The sequence below is a fragment of the Vulpes vulpes genome, chromosome X (genome assembly GCF_048418805.1).
Source record: "Vulpes vulpes isolate BD-2025 chromosome X, VulVul3, whole genome shotgun sequence".
In the NCBI taxonomy this organism is placed as follows: domain Eukaryota; kingdom Metazoa; phylum Chordata; class Mammalia; order Carnivora; family Canidae; genus Vulpes; species Vulpes vulpes.
In genome coordinates this window covers 121,024,019-121,041,019 of record NC_132796.1, presented here as the reverse complement: position 1 = coordinate 121,041,019, position 17,001 = coordinate 121,024,019, and the positions used below count along the sequence as shown (strand labels likewise).

The window sequence follows — 17,001 nt, the reverse complement described above, 5'->3', positions numbered from 1 at the left end:
ATTATCAATACTGGCTAGGGTATCCCTGGGTGGCACAGTGGTTTAGCGCCTGCCTTTGGCCCAGGGTGTGATCCTGGAGACCTGGGATCGAATCCCACATCAGGCTCCCGGTGCATGGAGCCTGCTTTTCCCTCTGCCTGTGTCTCTGCACCTCTCTCTCTCTCTCTCTCTGTGACTATCATAAATAAATTTATAAATAAATAAATAAATAAATAAATAAATAAATAAATAAATAAAATGGAGATGGACAGGGAAATACAAATCAAAACCACAATGAGAAAAAAAAAACACAATGAGGTCCCACCTCATACCAGTGAGAATGGGGAACATTAACAAGGCAGGAAACCACAAATGTTGGAGAGGATGCGGAGAAAGGGGAACCCTCCTGCACTGTTTGTGGGAATGTGACCTGGTGCAGCCGCTCTGGAAAACTGTGTGGAGGTTCCTCAAAGAGTTAAAAATAGACCTGCCCTACGACCCAGCAATTGCACTGCTGGGGATTTACCCCAAAGATTCAGATGCAGTGAAATGCCGGGACACCTGCGCCCCGATGTTTACAGCAGCAATGTCCACAATAGCCAAACTGTGGAAGGAGCCTCGGTGTCCATGGACAGATGATGGATAAAGAAGATGTGGTCTATGGGGGTCCCCGGGTGGCACAGCGGTTTGGCGCCTGCCTTTGGCCCAGGGCACGATCCTAGAGACCCGGGATCGAATCCCACGTCAGGCTCCCAGTGCATGGAGCCTGCTTCTCCCTCTGCCTGTGTCTCTGCCTCTCTCTCTCTCTCTCTATCATAAATAAATAAAAATTTTTAAAAAATTATTAAAAAAAAAAAAGATGTGGTCTATGTATACAATGGGATATTCCTCAGGCATTAGAAACGACAAATACCCACCATTTGCTACAACGTGGATGGACCTGGAGGGTATGATGCTGAGTGAAGTAAGTCAATCGGAGAAGGACAGTGTATGTTCTCATACATTTGGGGAATATAGATAATAGTGAAAGGGAATATAAGGGAAGGGAGAAGAAATGGGTAGGAAATATCAGAAAGGGAGACAGAACATGAAGACTCCTAACTCTGGGAAACGAACTAGGGGTGGTGGAAGGGGAGGAGGGCGGGTGAATGGGTGACGGGCACTGAGGGGGACACTTGACGGGATGAGCACTGGGTGTTACTCTGTATGTTGGCAAATTGAACATCAATAAAAAGAAAATAAGAAAGCACACCCCCGGCAGGCCATCCCCGTGAGGCAGCGCTTCCGCGCACAGGGCACAGCCTAGTGCTCTCTTTCCCGGGGGATCTCGGCAGCTCCTCTCGGTGGGTCGCGAAGCGCATAGGACTGGTGGCAGCTCCGTGCATTTGGCTGCCGCCTGCTGCAGCTCCCAGTCATTGGTCAGCGGCAGCTCGGCCTTGCCCCCCGCCCCACGTCCACGTGTCAGGGAGCAAGAGCAGCCCTTTGCCCTGAAGGCCGCTGGGGCACAGCCGCCCGCCGTGTCAGGCCCCTGTCAAGCAGGGCTAGTGTACAAGGGGGTTGGGCTGACGTGTGTCCCTCCCTCCCCACGGACTGCGGACCCCCACGCCCCAGGGCCTCCTGGGAGCCGCGGCCTTCCCGAGGGGCCTGCTGTCCGAGGTCGGGGGGCTGCACCCCGGTCCCACGGGCCGCCTCCTGACGTCACGGGGCCCCCTGGACCCCGAGGTTGGCCACGGGCAGACGCAGGGCGAGGACCGCCGCCGGCGAGCCAGGGACCCAGGCCCGCACGGCCTCGCTCTCAGCCCGGAGACCCCTGCGCTTCCGGCCGCGGCCCCGGAGGGGCTATGTGGCAGGTGCTCGGCCACCGGGGCCCCGTGTCGCAGTCACCTGGACGGCGAGGTGGCCGCGCTCCCTGCTGGGCAACGGCAGCCCCACCCCCGCGGCCGCCTGCCAGGTCGAGGCCACCCACGCGCTACCACCACGGTCACTGCTGCCAAGGCCGGCGGCCACGTGGACTCGCGTGCGGCCCGGGCCGTTCTTGCACAGCCACGCTTCACCCGGCCTGTGTCTGCGGGCTGCGGGCGGCACACCCCGGAGCTTGGCTCCCCCGAGCAGGGCTCCCGCCAGCAGGGCTCCCCCAAACAGGGCTCCCGCCAGCACAGCTGCTCCGAGTAGGGCTCCCCCGAGCAGGGCTCCCGCCAGCAGGGCTCCCCCGAGCAGGACTCCCCCAAGCAGGGCTCCCCCAAGCAGGGCTTCCCCAAGCAGGGCTCCCCCGAGCAGGGCTCCCCCAAGCAGGGCTCCCCACCGGCCCGCACATCAGCAGAACCCGCAGGCGCCACCACGGTCACCCCAGGCCCGGGCGGCCACCACCCCCTCCATCCTGCCACGCCGGCCCCCCGGCCCCCCGGGGGTCTCCCTCTGTGCCTGGCTCACAGCCCCCTTCGCCTGGTTTGCGTGTTTCAGGTACAGGTCAGGGCCGGCAGCGTTCTCATCAGCGACTTTATTGCTCACCTGGGTTTCTCTTAAGCACCGACGAGCGGGTAACAGAGGGCACGCGTGTGCGAGCAACAAGAGGGGACACAGGTACAGCGGGAGGTGCTTCTAGCTGTCTCTATCGGCAAGGCCAGGGCCAGGAGGGTCAAGGGGCCGCAGCGAAGGAGGCAGGCAGGCTGCTTCCCCCGCAGGAGGGATCCAGACACTTATTCTGGAAGCCCGATCTAGGGAAAGCCAGAAGGGAAGAAAGCGGAACCCCCACTTCGGACTGAAAGGTCTGGCTTAAAGCCCGCGCCGCCCGAGGCACACCGGGTCACACGGGGTGCCATCAGCAGCAGGCAGGGAGCAAGCGCACCCAGGAAGGGAAGCTTCGGAAGACCCGTGGCGCCCAGCCGCTGCCAGGCCCTGCCCCCAGAGCGTGGCTCCGCCAGCCGGGGCCCAGGCACGAAGGGCTGCACAGCTCCTGGCGGCTGCTGCGTGGCTCGCGTGGACGTCACAGCCGGAACCCCAGGAAAGTCACTGTCTGCCTCTCTCACTGCGCCTGCGTCTCATCTTCGTCCTTTCAACTCCCGTTCAGAGGAGGAAGCCAGAGGAGGACTCGAAGCCCAGCCCTACACCGCTGGCGGCTGTCACCCAGGGCCCCAGTCAGTCCAACTGCTCTGTCCTATTGCAGGCAGCCTGCACCCTTCCTTCTGCCTGCGGCCACCGGCCCTGGCCGCGGTGTCCAGCAGGAGACGGGATGTCCCGAGGAGCGGCAGTCCCCACACCTGCAAGGGCCTGCCCCACACCACACCAGCTTTCCTTCCCACGGAGCGCCAAGTGCCTCTGCAGCCCAGCAGCCACCCTCACCCCAGGGGACAAGCCCCCGCAACGGAGCTGCCGGTCCTGGAGACACCGGTCCTCAACTGCACCTGCCCTAGTCTGTGGGCCCCAGGAGATATCCCTGTGCCGGGCCGAATGGTGGCCCGAAAGACATATGCATGTCCTAAGGCACAGAATTTGTGATTATGACCCTATTTGGGAAAAGTCTTTGTGGATGTAATGAAGTTAAGGACCTCAAAATGACGTTAACCTAGATGACGGAGGTGGGCCCTAAACCCACTGACTGGTGTTCTTGTCAGGGACAAGAAGAGAAGATGCAGTCAGGAAAAAGAAGAGGCCACGTAACCACAGAGGCAGAGAATGGAGTGACACGTCTACCGGCCCAGAATGCCACGGGCCACCACCCATGGAGGCTGGGAGACAAGTCTGCAGCTGATCTTTCCCTGAGCGCCACCAAAAGAAACCAACCCTGCTGTCACCCTGATTTTAGAACCATGAGAGAATGAATTCTTGTTCTAAGCCAAGCTGGTCATTTGTCACAGTGGCCACAGGAAATAAATATATCCCCCGAAACTGAAGTGCTAATGCAGAAAACTGCAGGTCAGGACTGAAACACAGCACGCGGGAGTGGGGAGCCTGTCTGCGCCTTTAACGTTTTCCCAAAGTCAGTCATCTGCGAGGAGACATCCGGGCTCCGGGAACCGGAAAAGGTGCTCCTGCTGCTGTACACGCCAGGCGCCCCCCGGGCCAGTCTCGTCTCCAGAACGGGCTGCCGGCCAGGCTGTCTTCGGCGACACCCCACTCCCGACCAGGGGAGGCCCGGGCATTCTTCCTCCACTTCCGATGTCCTTTGCTGACAACTGCGGGCTTAACGCCCTTGGCTTTGGCATCCGAGGAAACAGCCAGAAATCTTGCAAAGCAACAGTAAGGGGCCCTCTAGCGTTCAGAACCTGCCAATTGTCACCAAGTGGCTTCCCTTCACAAGGCTGGGGCATTTGGGGCTGGTGTGGGGAGCAGCATCACAAGCTTCTGCAACGTGATGAAAGGCCGCCACCACACAGAGCAGCAACACTCTCCGGGAGGACAAGAGCACGCGGTGGTGGTCGGTCGGAAAAGGAAAGGACAAGTGCACATGTGGAAGCACCTCCCTGTCAAACCGTGAGCCTGTCACAACAATGGTAAACCCAAAGCAGGGAAGGGAAGGTGCACAGACATGGCCACGCAAGGATGACCAACTTCAAGCCCAAAACACACTCACACACAGTCAGAGGAAGAGAAGACAGTGGCAGTTTCTATCATACACAAGAGCCCATCCCACCAGTGACCAAAGAGCTCAAACCCACTGAGGAACAAAAGACTTACAGCCCAACAGAAAAATGGGCAAAACGTACAAACGAGCCATTAAAAGCAGAACTGGAAAGGGTCCTTCCAGCTCCGCAAACACGCTCAGGCTCAATAGAGAGCGCCGTGCCCGACAGAAGGCAAAAGCCCGCAGGCCGGGCGGCCCTCGTGTGGGCAGGACTCAATGCTCAGCAGTGCTGCTTCTAAGACCCTGACCCAAAGAGACGCATAAGTGACGCCCAAGGATGTTCAGTGCAGCATCGTTTGTGACAGTGAGTGGCGAGGGCCCAAGTGTTCATCCGAAGCTGACTGGTTAAATGGGCCGGCGGTGCAGCCTCCAAATGGAATACCACGCGGCCCACGGGGGCGCTGGGGCCACGGTGTGCGGGAGCGTGGGCAGGAGGCAAGGCTTCTGCCCATCTTGGCTCGAGAAGTTCTCTGAGAGCCCTGGCCTTGATTCTTGAGTTCCCCGGTGGACGTGGAAACAGAGGGAGCCCCGGGGCAAGCAGTTCAAGCGGACAGAACGAGCGAAAGGAGCAGAGCATCAGGCCTAACCGGGGTTCCAGGGGCCCTAAAAGAGGCAAACCAGCAGATGGGGGAGCTGAAGCATAAGGTCCTAGAGCTAGCTCGTGGGGCGCACAGAAGTGGCCTGTTCTGTGTCACCTAGCCCGTAACTCTGGACCGGGCAGGCAGGAGAGCTCGCACCGGGCCGTCCTGTGCTGCTTACTGGCAGGCAGCCCTACTCGATGCACTCCATGACGTGTATCTGCAGGGTGTCCATATCAGGGGCCTGATACTGGCACTTGGGGCAGCAGAAGTCCGGCGGCTCCTCAGGGGGGCTTCTCCTCTGGATGGACACGGGCACGTGAAAGGAGGCGTGAACTGGAGAAACAGAGGAAGCAGCAGAGAGGACTGAGACTTGCTAGGCCTGTCGGGTCGGCCACTGGGGTCACCGCCACTTGCGCCTTCCCTCTCGGCCCGCCCCGTCCCCAGGAGGGGACTGCACTCGGGACAGTGACTCTGGGGAGGCGAGATGGGCCCTTCTCTGGCACCCTGCCCTCTCCATCCTCCCTCCGACCGCTCACTCACCTGGGGTGACAGGTAAGGGAGCCTGGGAGACCTCCACGTGCCGCTTCCTCAGATCTTCAATCCTTTGAGAAGAAAAACTGTCAGATCAAAAGTATGCACGGAGGGGATCCCTGGGTGGCTCACTGGTTGGGCGCCTGCCTTCGGCCCAGGGCCTGAACCTGGAGTCCCAGGATAGAGTCCCACGTCGGGCGCCCTGCATGGAGCCTGCTTCTCCCTCTGCCTGTGTCTCTGCCTCTCTCTCTCTCTCTTTCTCTCATGAATAAATAAATAAAATCTTAAAAAAAAAATATGCACGGAGCCAACGGAAGGACGGGGCAGGACAGGGCAGGAGAGGGAGAGCCGAGAGGGAGGGCAGGCTCAGCCTAACCTGACACATGCAAGCGGTCACCACCGGGACCCCCACACCCAGTCCCACCCCCCGTGGGGCAGGTCCTCCGAGGCCCACCTGGCCGACTCCTGACAGCTGGCCTTCAGCCTGCTGTACTCCCTCTGCAGCTGCTCCAGCTGATCCTGCAGGATCTCCTTCTTCTCGGCCAGCTTCTCCCGGGCCTGCCTCTCGGCCTGGAAGTCGGCCTTGTAGATATCCGCCTGGCAAAGCCAAGAGAGGGGCACGCCCGCCAGCTGTGGGCCATTCACTGCCTGCTGGGGGATCGGGGACAGCCGGCTCCCACCCTCCCAGAGCCGGGGCACAGAGAGTCACCGCCAAGCGCAGACAGATCAAGAAAGAGCAAGGGGCTCAAAGGGCTTCCGTGAAGCCACCACAAAATGACACCAGGGACATACCAGGTCCCAGGGCCCAGCAGGCCCAGTCGGCTGACCGCACACGGGCCACAGAGAAGTGCCCTCACCTGAGCCTTTAGCACAGGGACGGTCTCCATCACGATCTTGTGCTGCTCAGCCTCTTCCTTCAGCTTGTCGATCACTTCCTGTTTGGCCACCAGGGCCTCCTCGGCCTGCTGGAGCTGCTGCTTGAGATCCTCCAGCTGCATTCCCTAGGAACGGGCAAGGGGCAACTGCGGGAGCCCAAACTGGCCCACGGCAGGCACCAGGCCGCCACCAGGCCGGCTGCTGCTCCAGGTGAAAACCAAAAGCAATGAATGAAAGATGGGCCCTGGCTGGCCAACGCTGGAGTGGCGGAGAGCACAAGATGACAGGGCGTGCAGGGCACAGGAAAGGCAAAGGCTACAGGGAACCTCTGACGTCATGTGGCACAACTTCCCACCCAGGCCAACACTCCCTTCCCAGAATCCCCAGCCGGACAGCCCACCTCTAACCTTTCAGCGGACAGGGCCATCCTCCCTCCTGAGGCCATCCCCTCCACGCTCAGCTGCTCTCCTGTGCTAACAGTCCACCACATGCCGCCACGAAGCTGAGACCTGTGGGTCCTGCCACCCTGCCAACCTACAAAGGTCTGCTGCTCCCTCCCAGATGCCCCCAGCCCCCCATGCACGCACGCAGATGCATGCACACACAGACACAGCCACACACGCCAGCAAGCCTTCCTCCTGCAGCTCGAAAGGCCACAGTTGTGTAACTAACTCTTCCTGGTGTGGTCGGTGTCAGGTGTTACCCTTACAAGCCTTAGAGATGTCCCCTGGGTACATTCGGGTTTGACAGCATCCTTCTTAAAATGCGATCACTTGACATTGCACCCAGCACAGTTCTGATGAAAACCAACCAGAAAAGGGCTCCCAGCACCTTTATTAGTGTGATGAAGTGTCCCAGGCCTCACCTCGGCTCTGGGATCTCTGAGCCAGGAGCCAAGCTGGTGGGAAGGACTTGGCCACAGAGACCAGCATGTTCCCAGGCCACACACAGCACCGCCAGAGGCCCGGCCCAGGGGACCATAGGCCACAAACGGCACAGCCCTAGGATCCCAGTCTCCCACCACCCGCGCTGAGCTGTCACACTGCGACCTTGACAAAGGTCTAGGACAAGTCAAACATCCCCCCCAAAATCAAATTCTGGCAAGTGTTCAAATAAGAACTCGAGCTCCCATGGCCCTAAATCAGTGGCAGCAGGTCCCGAGCTCTGCTGTTTCTAGGCGGCAGGGAGAGGAAGCGAGGCAAAGTCAGTCCTACAGTCCGAGCGACAGCCCCACCATACTCACTCGGTTTCGCTCGCTGCTCACCATGCTGCTCTTGATGTGGTTGTCATACTCCTGGAAGAGCTGGTGATAGGCCACCTGTAGCTGGGCCAGCTTCCGCCTAAGGAAGAGGAGCCTTTGCTGGAGAAACCACCTTGTCCTGACCCCGCTCCACGGTCCTCCTCCTCATGTCCACAGACCAGAAAGGGGCTTGCTTGCAGGGTGCGTTTGTGCCTTCAAGGCCAGCAGCCCTAAGACAAGCTTTACTAAATGCTTAGTATCCCTTTGCTTAAGGCTAACGTTTTTAATAAGAACCGTCTATAATAAGGTGGAACAGTCCTGGGCTCTTCAAAAAAGTGAACTCTGTGAAAAACACAGAGATGCGGGAGAAGTGTTCTAGATTAATGGAGACTCCAAGGCACACCAACGGATGCAATGCAGGGCCTGGGACCAGACGCTGTCGCCACGTGGGCCCAACGGGGGTGTCCGGACGTGGACTGGAGAGCACATACCATCGCATCAGAGATGGATCGTGTAGGTGTGATGACGGTAAGGGACGGCCCGCAGACGGGCTCGCTGACAGGCAGAAAGCCCCCGATGGCCCTCTGGTCTCTGTCCCCCCGGGGGCAGGAAGCCACTCACTTCTCCTCCGAGGCAGCCTGGCGCTCCATGCGCAGGGCCGCCTCCACGCTCTGGCTCTGCATGCGCAGCTGGTCCACCTGCACGCTGTGCTGCTGCTGCAGCGCCTCCCGCTCACTCTCCAGCTGCCGGGCCTGCTCGCTGGCAGCCCGGGCCCTGGCACGGGGCAAGGGGGAGGTCACAGGAGGGCCTCGGCAGGAGTGGGGGGCAGGGTGTGGGGGCGCTCACGGGATCCCCGCGGCACTGAGGAGGAACTCGAAGCCCGACGGCCCTGGAAGCTCTGTGGCCTGCAGGCAGAGCGCCGTCACGGGGGCAGGAGTTGCTCAGAACATCCTGCCAACGCGCAGCCGATCTGCCGTGAGAAAGGACGCGGCTCTCGGATGTCAGGAGGGCGGGGGGACACACGGTTACCAGAGATGGGACAACCACAGAGAGCCAGCTTGGGGGCGACTCTTTCCCTCCCAGTCACTGTTCCAGAAGCGGCAAGAAGGCAGCTGACCCACCTCCACGGCTCAGCTGCAGTCCCAAATGCATCCGCCTGCAAGAGGAGCCTCCCCAGCGTGGCTGGGTGACAGCAATGGTGCCACAGCTCATTTCTTCTCACCAGGCCCTCCATGCTCTAAGCCCTAGCACCCCCTAGCCCCCAATCTCCCATCTCTAGTCTCCTATCTTCTCACAGCTCCCCAGATCTCTAACCATGTCATCCTGCTGGCCCCAGGCCCTGCATGGTCCCCACCCCACCGCAGAGGCGACAGGGGCTGCTAGGGCGGGAGGGGGTGGGGCCTGCTGGGGATCATAGCTGGTCTCGCTGTTTCTCCACACCTGTCCAAACACACTGAGCGTGTTTCCATCTGTGAGCTGACGTGGTCATCACCAGGTGGGCCCGCTGCCTGCCCAGGGCGCGGCACAAGGGTGAGTGCCACTCCCGCAGGACAGACCCCAGGCTCGGGGGACCTCTGTGTGTCAGAAGCATGAAGCTCTTCAAAGGGCCACACGGAAGGACCTGAGACACCAGCAGGGCTGTGAGGCCGAGCTGTCCAGCTCACCATCTATATGGCCAGCCACAGGGGGTGGGACACAGAAGGACACTGCCTGGGAGCCCACACTTGCTGACGTCTGTGCATGGTCACTAATGGACCAAAGTTGCCCCCAGTGGTTTTTTTTTTTAAGATTTTATTTATTTACTCGTGAGCAACACATAGAAGAGGCAGAGACACAGGCAAAGGGAGAAGCAGGCTCCCTGTGGGGAGCCCAATGTGGGACTCGATCCCAGGACCCCGGGATCACGCCCTGGGCCAAAGGGCAGACGCTCGACCACTCAGCCACCCAGACGCCCCACCCCAGCGGTTTCTTTCACGTACACAGAAAACAGGCAGAAAGGACACCAGATTGTCCTAAAAACGACACATGGGACTGTAGACACCTGGAGGCCGGGGCGGGGGGGTGGACACAGGGGCAAACAGCAACGCGACAAGCCCAAGGTGAGCAAGCACAACCTTGTGACACCTTTGCTCACACTCCGATTTCTAGATGGAAGCACGTCCACAAGGTCCCCCCAGCGCAGACAACGGCCAACACCGTCCTGCCCCCTCCCCTGGGGGGAAGGCAGCCCTGCCGCCACCACGGGGGTCCACCTTTCTCTCTGGAGGGCAGCACCCGGGGCCGTGAGAGCCGAGGAAGCACCGGTGCCTCAGACTCGGGGAGCCGCTTATGGGAACCCCGCCGCGCAGAAAAGAGCAACTGGCCGGCCGCTGGCTTCAGCGGGCCACTTGCCAAGTTGGCCCTCGGGGGGCACCTGGGCGGCGGGCTGTGGCGAGTCCCCTACGCCAACGTGACACCCGTACCGCAAAGGATGGTCCCTGTGCCCGGACTGTTCGCACGACAGGAGAGTTTGTGCAGAGCGCCTGCTCTCCCGTGGGAGGCCCTGGGGTCCCTTTCCCGGGATCATTACAGCTGACCTGACCCTCGCGGACGAGGCCGCCAGACGCCCCTCAGCTGCCTCTCTCTTCTCGGGCACCCCAACGGCAGCCCCGGGGGGCGTTCCCGTCCCACTCACCTGCCCTCCAAAGCCTGCCGCTCCTTGGTGGCGGCCTCCAAACGACTCTGGCTCTCCTGGAGCTCCCCCAGCAGGGACGTCACCTGGGCTTTCACGGAAGCCTTGTCTTCAGCCATCTGCTGCATGAAAAAAAAAGCCACTTCCTGTCAGTGATGCTTTCTTGCCAGCTGCCACCCACCCCCGACATCCCCGAACCCCAGGGCAGCCGGCAGGTACTAAGACATGTCACCTGAGGGCTTCTGTCCTGCCCCCGACACCACCACCCGTCTCACCACTCACCTCTGGAAGCTCCCCAGGCCCCCGCAAGGAACCGTCCCATGACCCCACACTCCCCAAGCCCTCCTCATGCCTGCAGACACAGGGGCGCAGAGCTGCCTCGAGTCCTATGAGGCTGACGAGCAGGCTGTGAAGAGGGAGTCCAGCAGGACGTGGTGCCGAGGGAGGTTAGACCTCATGGGTCTAAACACACGCTCCAGGGGCGCCCGGGTGGCCCAGTGGTCGAGCGTCTGCCCTTTGGCTCACAGCGGGATTCTGGGGTCCCGGGATCGAGTCCCGCATCGGGCTCCCTGCGGGGAGCCTGCTTCTCCCTCTGCCTGTGTCTCTGTCTCTCTGTGTCGCTCATGAATAAATAAATACACGCTCCACTCCGCAGGCCAAGGCCACCAGGAGAGAGCCAGCCTGACACTTTCCAGGAGGCCGCTCTAGCAGTGACAACACTCGAGTTATCCGAACTCCCCGATGCCTGGTCCGCCTCATCCAACCATCCAGACCCGGTCCCTGGCGACCTCTGGCCACTCGGCCCAGAGTGGGCGCCCAGCCCCCCGCATCCAGACCCCTCGGCAGCAAGGGCCACTCCTGGCCCCCGAGCCCCTGCCGCGGCCTCCTGTGCGCGCACACACCATGCCGGCCACTCCCTCCCTGCCCTGCGAGCGCAGTCCCAAGGCCCCGGCCCTCGTGCCAACGTGCCTGGGTGTGCTCTCGACGCCTGCCGTCCCCTGCAGGCTGACAGCTTCCAAAATCACACCTCCAGGACAGATTCCTGCCGTGCGCCCCGGCCTAGCTATGCCCCCTGCCTCCACAGCTGTGCCTTCAGTAGGCCCTGAGGTGCGGGCCCACCCTGCTCAGAGGCCCTCGCCAGGAGCTGCAGTGACTCCCACCTGGGCTCCCTCCACTCCTGGGTCATCTATAAAGAATCACGGAGTGGGGAGCTCGAGACACTAACATAGCACGTCCCGGTTTGGGAGGCCAGAAGTCTGAGAGCAAGGTGTGGGCAGGGCTGGTGCCTTCTGAGGGGTTGCGGGGTGGGTGGGACATCTGTGCCGGGGCTCCGCCAGCCTCCTGGAGGCTGCCAGCGATCCCTGGCGCTCCTTGGCTCGTGCGTGCATCACCCCAACCTCTGCCTCCATCATCACGTGGCTGTCTTCCCTGCGTGTCTTTGCGTCTGTCTCTCCTCCAGTAAGGACAGCAATTGCTGGATTTAGACCCAGGCTAATCCACTACGACCACATCTCAACTTCGTTACCTCTGCAAAGACTCTCTTTCCAGAACACATTCTGGGGTACAGGGTTTAGGATGTGGACTTTTTTTTTCGTGAGACACCATTTAATCCCGTAATGCCCCTGCACACTCTGTAGCCTACAGGAAACCACATCAGGTCTCACGCTATCATAGCAGCCCCCACAGTCTCTGTCACGCTGGAGTCAAAGCCTCACTCCTTCCACTGGCCCTACTAAGCCCACATAACCAGCTCCTACCATGACTCTCCCCACCCACTCTTTAGCCACCTCCACACGGCTTCCAGCCATGTTTGCCTCTTTGGTGTTCCCTGAAAATGACAGGCGTGTCCCCGCCTCAGGACCTTTGCACATGCTTTCCCATCCCCTAAAACATGCTGCCCCCAGATACCCCTCACTGTGTTCTGGTCCTTACTAGAATGCACTTCAGCAAAGGTCTCCCCACTGACTAGTGCAAATACCACCCAGCACCTGGCCTGTCACATCAATGTCTCCACTTGGATATTTAGTAGTGCTCTCAAGACTGCACGCCTGGGACGCCTGGGTGGCTCAGTGGTTCAGTGTCTACCTTGGGCTCAGTGCGTGATCCCAGAGTCCTGGGATCGATTCCTACATCGGGCTCCCTGCAGGGAGCCTGCTTCTCTGCCTATGTCTCTGCCTCTCTCTGTGTGTCTCTCGAAAATAATATTTTTTTAAAAAACTGCAAGCCTGGCAGACCCCAAAAAGCCAGTTCCACTCACAGCCCTCCTTGTCAGCTGAGAGCAAATCCATCGTCCAGCTACCAGGAGAAAAACCTCGGAGTCCCTCCTGACTCCGCTCTGTATCTCACAGCTCACATCTAACGCATCGGGAAATCCTGTCAAAATATACTGATGGCACGATATGGTGTATCTATTTGATGACGCTAAATGATCAACGTTAACTGTTTGAGGTGAGATAGCGGTTTTGCAGTTAGTCTTTTTTTTTTTTTTAAGACTTTTTTTTTAAACCTTTTTATTTATTTTTTTTTAATTTTTATTTATTCATGATAGGCACACAGAGAGAGAGAGAGAGAGGCAGAGACACAGGCAGAGGGAGAAGCAGGCTCCATGCACCGGGAGCCCGATGTGGGACTCGATCCCGGGTCTCCAGAATCGCGCCCTGGGCCAAAGGCAGGCGCCAAACCACTGCGCCACCCAGGGATCCCCCGCAGTTAGTCTTTTTTAAATCCCTTCTTAGAGATGTACGCTGAAATTTTCACAGATGAAATCATGGTGTCTAGAACTTGCTTCAAATTAAAGGGGGAATTCCTAGATATTTACCTGATAATGAAAACACATGTCCACACGCAAATATTCATAGCGTTACTGGGGGCGCCTGGCTGACTCAGTGGGAGAGGTAGGAGAATCCTGAGCTCGGGGTCATGGGTTTGAGCCCCACACTGGGTGTAGAGATTACTTAAATAAATAAAACTTAAAAAAAGAAACACAGAGGCCCGATTGGTTAAGAGTCTGCCTTTGGCTCAGGTCATGATCCCGGGTCCTGAGATCCTGCTCAGTGGGGAGTCCGCTTCTCCCGCTCCCTCTGCCCTCTGCTCATGCACCCGTGCTCGCTCACTCTCTAATAAGCATAATCCTGCAACAGCTAAAGAGTGGAAATTACCCAAATGTCCACGAACTGGTGAATAGCTAAACAAAACGTGGCCTCTCCATACACTGGACCAGGATGCCACCATAAGAGGGAAGGACGTGCTCCTACAGGCTACAACACGGATGAACCTCGAAGATATTTATGCTGAATGAAAGAGGCCAGATGCGAGGGGCGCGTACTGTATGATTCCATTGGTACGAAATGTCCAGAATAAGAAGCCCACAGACAGAAAGCAGAGTGGAGAGTGCAGGGGCTGAGGGAAAGGGCGCAGAGTGCCTGCTAATGAGGATGCACTTTCTTTGGTGGGGGCAGAGGTGGATGTTTTGGAACTAGGGAGTAGCAATGGTTATACAAGTCTGTGAATATACTAAAAAGCCCCCGAATTCTATACTTTAAAAGAGTGAATTCTGAGGCACCTGGGTGGCTTAGTCAGTGAAGTGTCTTCCTTCGGCTCAGGTCATGGCCCCAGGGTCCTGAGACGGAGCCCCACGTCCAGCTCCCTGCTCGGCCGGGAGCCTGCTTCTCCTTCTCCCCCTGCTCCTCCCCCTGCTTGTGCCCTCTCACTCTCTCAAATAAATCTTTTTTAAAAAAATAAATAAATAAAAGGGTTATTTTATGGTGTGTGAATTCTATCTCAGTAAACCTTTTTTTTAAAAAAAAAAAAAAAACCTCCAGGGGATCCCTGGGTGGCTCAGTAGCGCCTGCCTTTGGCCCAGGACATGATCCTGGAGTCCCGGGATCACGTCCCACGTCGGGCTCCCGGCATGGAGCCTGCCTCTCCCTCTGCCTGTGTCTCTGCCTCTCTCTCTCTCTATGTCTATCATAAATAAATAAAATCTTTAAAAAAAATAAAATAAAAAAAACTCCAACCTATGGTTCTACTGGCTTCCCAGTGATGGGCACTTGCATGGTGCCTGGGTTGTTGTGCCAGTCAACATGGAAGAGCTTCTCTTAGAGGTGCACCTGGGCTGAGGCTGCTGAATCTGCAACCTGAAGACAAAATGCTCAACAGTTTTTCAAAGTAGTGGCGCCGACTGCCACTGCCACCAGCAACATGAAGCCGGGTCCCCTCCAATAGCCGCTACTGCCAGGCGTGTCAGCCAAGAAAGAGCTCTGCGGCAGCGGCGGTCCTGATCCCTGCTCTGCTCTGAAACCAGCATCCCATCCCGGGGCCGCACGGACAGATGCCCTGAAGGCATTTAGCAGAGAGCACGGAGTCCACCTGTTCAAGGCTGGGATGGGCCGAATGGTGGCCCCCAAAAGATACGTCCGGGTCCTAACCCCCAGTACCATAGATGGGACCTGATCTGGAGACAGGGGCTTTGCAGATGCAATCAGGTCACGACCAGTCATGCTGGAAGAGGCGGGGGTGGGAGGTACAGTGACTGTGGAGAATTACAAAAGAAATCCGCACAAAAGACTTGGATTCCTTCCAAACCCCCGCGCTCGGCGACCTGACCACGCTTGAACACGGCTTCTAGCAGCCAAGGGCCGCGATCCTGGGAGACCCAGCCCCCCACAGGCATGTCCACCTGGAAAAGTTCAACGATGCCAAATCTGACCGGTTCAGCCACCACCGGACACAGGGGCCCGCCCCTTCCCCGGAGCATTTGCTAAGAGGGCTCCCAACTCGGAACCCTTCTCCGTGCCTTTGAAACGTCTGTGTACCTCCTACAACCCGGGAGGGTCTTTCTCAAGGACCTGAGAAGCCCTCCTTTGAGCTGGACTCCCCATGAAGGACAGAGCCCCAGAAGCCCAGGCCCCACAGCCAGCTCGCCTCCCATTGACGCTGACCGACCCTCTGCGAGTTTTCGCTTCAGCACCTGCTCCCGCCTCCTCCGCCTCCTCCCCCTCGAGAATACAAGTCAACATGGAATGGAGCTCAGCTCTTTCCCCTGCTGTCAGTAATTACCAAATAAGACCTTTTCTCACCACGGTAACTACGTCCAGCTGGATCTCTTCAACGCTGGCGTCTCTGTAAGAGGAGAGACGCACGGACACGCAGGGAGAAGGCGCTGGGATGACTGACTGCGGAGGTGGAGCGACGTATCTACAAGCCAGAGGAGGCCAAAGACGGCAGGCAGAGCCCAGGCTGGGAGCATTCTTTTACTCAGGAGCAGGTTCTCCCTGGGGGCATCCAGAATGTACCGACCCTGCCTGTATCTTACTCTTGGACCTCTGGCCTCCAGAACTGGGAAATAATATGTTTCTGTTTCTCAAAGCCACCCAGTTTGTGGTCCTTTGTTATGGCAGCCCCAGGAACCTGGCACACTCACCAGGAGCCTCCCAAGTGCGGAAGGTGTAATTCCTTGGCGGGGGGGGGGCAGGGGGGACAGACCTCTCGGCTTCACGTCTGGGGGGCAGGGCCTGGGTATCCCAGGTCACCCCGCAGGAGCTCCAGGTCTCCGGGCCCGACCCCACACCCAAGGCCCTGGACACCAGTACCCCGTGCAGGTTGTCACACATCACTGTGGGAGACGCCGCCCCTGCTCTCTCCCAGACCCTGACCTGAGCTCCTTTCGTCCTTGCTGGTTCCAACCCGTGTGCTTTCACCATGAGTGACCACAACCACCGTAACTGTGAGCCGATCTACAGCTCTTCTGAGTCCTGGGAGCCCCCCTGGTGGAGCACCGAGCCTCAGGGTGCGCTCGGGGAGCCCAGAGCGTACTGGGACCCCCGTGGTTTTCAGAATGTAGGTGGCCGGTGTGACAGGCGGCCAGAAGCCCCGGCTGCCGGGGAGGGACCCAGGCCGCCCCTCTGGCTACCTGCTGACATCGCTTCAGGTGTTCCACCTCCTGCAGGGCCTGCTCCCTCTGCGTCCTCAGGTCGAGCTTCTCCAGACTCAGTCTCTCCACCAGTTTCCTGGCTTCCTGGAACTTCTGCATGAGGAACTCCTTCTCCTTCCTCTGGCTGCCCTGGAAACGCTGCAGCTCCTCACAGCGCTCCCGGAGCATCTGGTTGCTCTGCCGGATGGCATCTGTGGCAGAGGAGATGGGAGGGAGGTCAGAATCGGCAGGCGGGCCCATCACGGCGCCCTCCCTACTGCGCTGTGCAGCCTCTCACACAGAGATGGCCTTGAAACACTTCTTCCTATTTTGCAGAACACTTTCAAAGTTATTTATGGCACTGATAAAGCCCCTAAGTTTCTCCAGAGAGACTGAATACAACAGCTTTGTTTACAAGTGTGTGCCAATGGGACACCTGGGTGGCTCAGTGGTTGAGCGTCTGTCTTTAGCTTGGGGCGTGATCCCGGGGTCCTGGGATCGAGTCCCACATCGGGCTCCCCGCAGAGAGCCAGCTTCTCCCTCTGCCTCTCTCTCTGGATCTCTCATGAATAAATAAGATCTTCAAGTCAG

General features: G+C 58.8%; 1 protein-coding gene across 8 annotated transcripts in view; it reads right to left on the bottom strand.

Annotated features, from left to right (window-relative positions):
• Positions 1–2,461: 2,461 nt before the first annotated feature.
• Positions 2,462–17,001, bottom strand: part of IKBKG (inhibitor of nuclear factor kappa B kinase regulatory subunit gamma) — a 20,830-nt gene continuing 6,290 nt past the window's right edge. For 2 of the 8 annotated variants that reach the window (XM_025988101.2, XM_025988106.2), the window contains exons 3-10: positions 16,411–16,622; positions 10,503–10,621; positions 8,450–8,602; positions 7,832–7,928; positions 6,570–6,713; positions 6,167–6,309; positions 5,722–5,783; positions 2,462–5,514 (exon numbers count right to left, since the gene is read on the bottom strand). In XM_025988101.2, the coding sequence (XP_025843886.1) occupies positions 5,372–5,514; positions 5,722–5,783; positions 6,167–6,309; positions 6,570–6,713; positions 7,832–7,928; positions 8,450–8,602; positions 10,503–10,621; positions 16,411–16,622 (1,073 nt within the window). In that variant the 3' untranslated portion in view covers positions 2,462–5,371. The remainder of the gene's footprint in view (positions 5,515–5,721; positions 5,784–6,166; positions 6,310–6,569; positions 6,714–7,831; positions 7,929–8,449; positions 8,603–10,502; positions 10,622–16,410; positions 16,623–17,001) is intronic. The other 6 variants (XM_025988103.2, XM_072743369.1, XM_025988102.2 and 3 more) reach the window with 3 other exon arrangements.